Raw genomic sequence first — 3,786 nt, forward strand, 5'->3', positions numbered from 1 at the left:
TGTGAGATATAAACAGAATTGTGAGAAAAAAGTAAAAATTGCGAAATATAAACTCGAATTAGAGTAGAATTATATAGAAAAGAATTGAGAATTGTATAGAATTATAAGAAAAGTGAGAATTGCGAGATATAACTCAGAATTCAAAGGAAAAAAGTCAGAATGGCAAAATAAAAAACTCTGAATTGTGAGAAAAAAGTAAAAATTGCAAGATATAAACTAAGAATTGTGAGAAAAAGTTAGAATTGAGAGATTTAAACTTAGAATTCAAAGGGAAAAAGTTATAACTGCAAAATAAAAACTCAAGAATTGTGAGAAAAAGTTAGAATTGCGAGATTTAAACGTAGAATTCAAAAGGAAAAGTCAGAATTGCAAAATAAAAACAGAATTGTGAGAAAAAGTTAGAACTGCGAGATTTAAACTTAGAATTCAAAGGACAAAGTCAGAATTGCAAAATAAATACAGAATTACGAGAAAAAAGCCAGAATTGTGAGAGAAAAAAAAACAAAAAACAAATTTATTCTTTATCTTGTGGCGGAAACGACTTTCCATAGAAGCCACTCTGAAATATATATATATATATATATTATTTTTGTGCATATAGCGACATCTTCAGGAGCATCTGGGAACTTCAGTACTTCTTGTGCTACTCGTAACAAAACAAATCCCATCGTTCAACTTGCCTCTTAACAACTCATACTACTCCATATTTCCATTAGATTATTCTTTGTCATAATATTTGATAGTATTAAATTTCCATATGAAAAATCGAGTGCGCTCAAACAGCTGTCCATCATCGATAGAAAAAAAAAAAAAGAAGGACATAAACAAATCAACCTATAAACAAACCGACAAACAATATCGTGGTGCTTTCAGACGATCATTTTTGGAGAGAAAACTACTCGAACTCCTCCTCTAAATTGTTTGAAGTGGTGGGCGTGGCCGGGTTCGAATCCTGCGAAAGCGTCGCCACGGTGACGATCCTCGGCGAGCCCAGCACCTCATCCACCTCCTCCTCCATCTCATCTGTGGTGATGATGGTAAGTGCCGCCCCACCTTTTTTGTTCTGGTGGGTTTTGATGTGCTTTGACAGGTGGTCGCTCCGCATGAACCTCTTGGAGCATTCCGGACACTCGAACCTCTTCTCACCTGAACAGGACAGAGAAAATCATTCATTTATTCAGATCTGAGCAAGAAAAGACACTGGTTCTGTGCTCGACTGATGTGGGCTACTCAAAACAGATATCTAAAAGTCAAGGTGGCCCACTGCTGATTGTTCTGTCCAGGCTGGACTATTGCAATGCTCTCTTGGCAGGTCTTCCAGCCAAACCTTTACAATTAATCCAGAACGTGGCAGCAAGATTAATTTTTAACGAGCCGAAAAGAACGCACGTCACACCTCTGTTTATCAATTTGCACTGGCTACCAATAGCTGCTCGCATAAAATTCAAGGCATTAATGTTTGCCTACAAATCCTCCACTGGCTCTGCACCCCTTTAACTAAATTCATTACTTCAGACTTATGTGCCTCTAGAAGCTTGCGTTCTGCAAGTGAACGTTGCTTTATTGCTCATCCCAAAGAGGCACAAAATCACTTTCACGGACTTTTACATTAACTGTTCCCTGTTGTTAACTGTTGTTATAGCACATCATTGCTCTTTTGTTGATTTTGATTGCTTCCATTGTCCTCATTTGTAAGTTGCTTTGGATAAAAGCGTCTGCTAAATGACTAAATGTAAATGTATCTTTATTAACAAACCGCATATTTGAAGTCCAAACAAGTACATTCTCGCCTAAAAATCTCTTAAAACTACATTCCGTGACAAAAACACTATTATTCTTAAATTATAGTGTATTTGGGCGTCTGCCATGACACTAACTGTGAGAAATGCGGCAAGCGGAGTGATACATGATACAAACGGTGAAGCGTTTGGAGGAGCCCAGTTATCACTCAAATATCGCACTCTTATCAGCCAATCAGATTCGAGGACCAGAAAGAACTGTTGTATAAATATTATATATGAAATTAATAAATATGTTATAGGATATTGCAATAAATAAATGTAAATAAATAAATTAATAACATAAATAAATAAAATAAAATGCTAGCATTAATAAATGGGAGTAAAAATAATTTATTTAACATGAAAATCACATGAAATACACCTTGAAATAAAAATAAATAAATAATTAAATACACCATGAATTAAAATTAACAAATAAATATATCACAAAATAACAAAAAAAAAAAACATAATGAAATGTAGCAATCAATAATTATAAGCCAAATGAAAAATTGAAATGTAAAATGTGAAAAATGACCTGAAATATGATGTTATATACACCTTTAAATGAAGAACAGCATGACATATGCTTTGAAATAACCTATAAATGTCTCAAGGGAGAGGCCTAAAGACGTGCTTTGTTTTAAATTTGTTTTCATTTCTAGAAATGTTTTGCTGGATAATGGTTTTGCATATATATATATATCATATCATATCATATTAAATTCTATTCTATTCTATTCAGGGTTCCCACTTTTTCATGAACACCAGATTCAAGGACTTTTTAAAGCACCATTTATTTTATATCAAGCACCTATCAAATTCACACCCCAGCATATGTAGTGTCATGAAAGACCTTACAGTACTTAACAGTTCACTTACACTTTTTAAAGATTTCAGAGTAATAATGTTTTGAATGTGTAAGTTTCATAAATTTAGACCGTTTTGAGCAGTCATGTTCAAAGGAATTTAATGAAATCCATTGAAGTCAGTACTGGTAATATTCCAATACAATATGCATCAAACTAGTTTTTTCTGTAGTTCTTGTACAAGATTTAAATTTGAAAGAATTTCTCAATTTTTAACATCACGTGTCTCAACCAATGAGAGCATTAAGGAAGGGCCTAAGACTGCAGCAGTGCTCACATTAACGCTCCCGATAAAATTATTTAGGCTAAGCATCAACAGCGATCACACTACTCAAACGAACCGCGCTTTGGGGGTCAAATGCGCTCGAGCACGGTTAAGATTGCCTAGTGGGAGTACACCCTTATTCTCCCGCATCCCGCACCCGCACTCTGCTGCACAGTGGTGTAATGTAACGAAGTAATAATACTTTGTTACAGTACTTAAGTATTTTTTGGGAGTATCTGTACTTTACTTGAGTTTTAATATTTCAGCCAACTTTTACGTTTACTCCACTACATTTCCTAATTAAAATGTATACTTTTACTTCGATATATTTCCCCGAAGCATAGTCGTTACTTACTACAAAATAGTCAGAAGTCAGAAGAACATGGACTGCAGGAAAGCAGGTTTGACGAATCAGTGGTCTGGCATTTGCAAGTTAGACTCCTAAAAACACCTTTGCTCATGTGCAAAAAAGTGCACGGCTGCGTGCACAACCGCGGATGATTCATTTTCCACTCAAGTCGAGTCTGGGGCGTGCGATACAGCATCGTCTGCGATAATATGGTAAGTGTTGTTGTAATGATGTGTGATCGGACATTATCATTATCTATATCAACACGGACTGCAGGAAAGCAGGTTTGACGAATCAGTGGTCTAAAAACACCTTTGCTCATGTGCAAACAACCAATGAATGCAAGTGTTTTTAGACCACTGATTCGTCAAACCGCGGTCGATTTCATTTTCCACTCAAGTCGATTCTGGGGTGTGTGATATACAGTGTATCGTCTGCGATAATATGGTAAGTGTTGTTGAAATGATGTGCGACCTGACATTATCAAGTAGGCTATATCACCAAATCACACACAGAGAGTGC

General features: G+C 35.6%; 1 protein-coding gene across 1 annotated transcript in view; it reads right to left on the minus strand.

The window, feature by feature from the left end:
- Positions 1-390: 390 nt before the first annotated feature.
- Positions 391-3,786, minus strand: part of LOC107704218 (transcription factor Sp4-like) — a gene marked incomplete at its 5' end in the record, with an annotated part of 5,387 nt that continues 1,991 nt past the window's right edge. The window contains one exon of the mRNA XM_016507104.1: positions 391-1,146. Coding sequence (XP_016362590.1) covers positions 896-1,146 — 251 coding nt within the window. The remainder of the gene's footprint in view (positions 1,147-3,786) is intronic.

Source organism: Sinocyclocheilus anshuiensis, unplaced genomic scaffold (assembly GCF_001515605.1).
Source record: "Sinocyclocheilus anshuiensis isolate Anshui unplaced genomic scaffold, SAMN03320099.WGS_v1.1 scaffold1590, whole genome shotgun sequence".
NCBI classification, from domain to species: Eukaryota; Metazoa; Chordata; class Actinopteri; order Cypriniformes; family Cyprinidae; genus Sinocyclocheilus; species Sinocyclocheilus anshuiensis.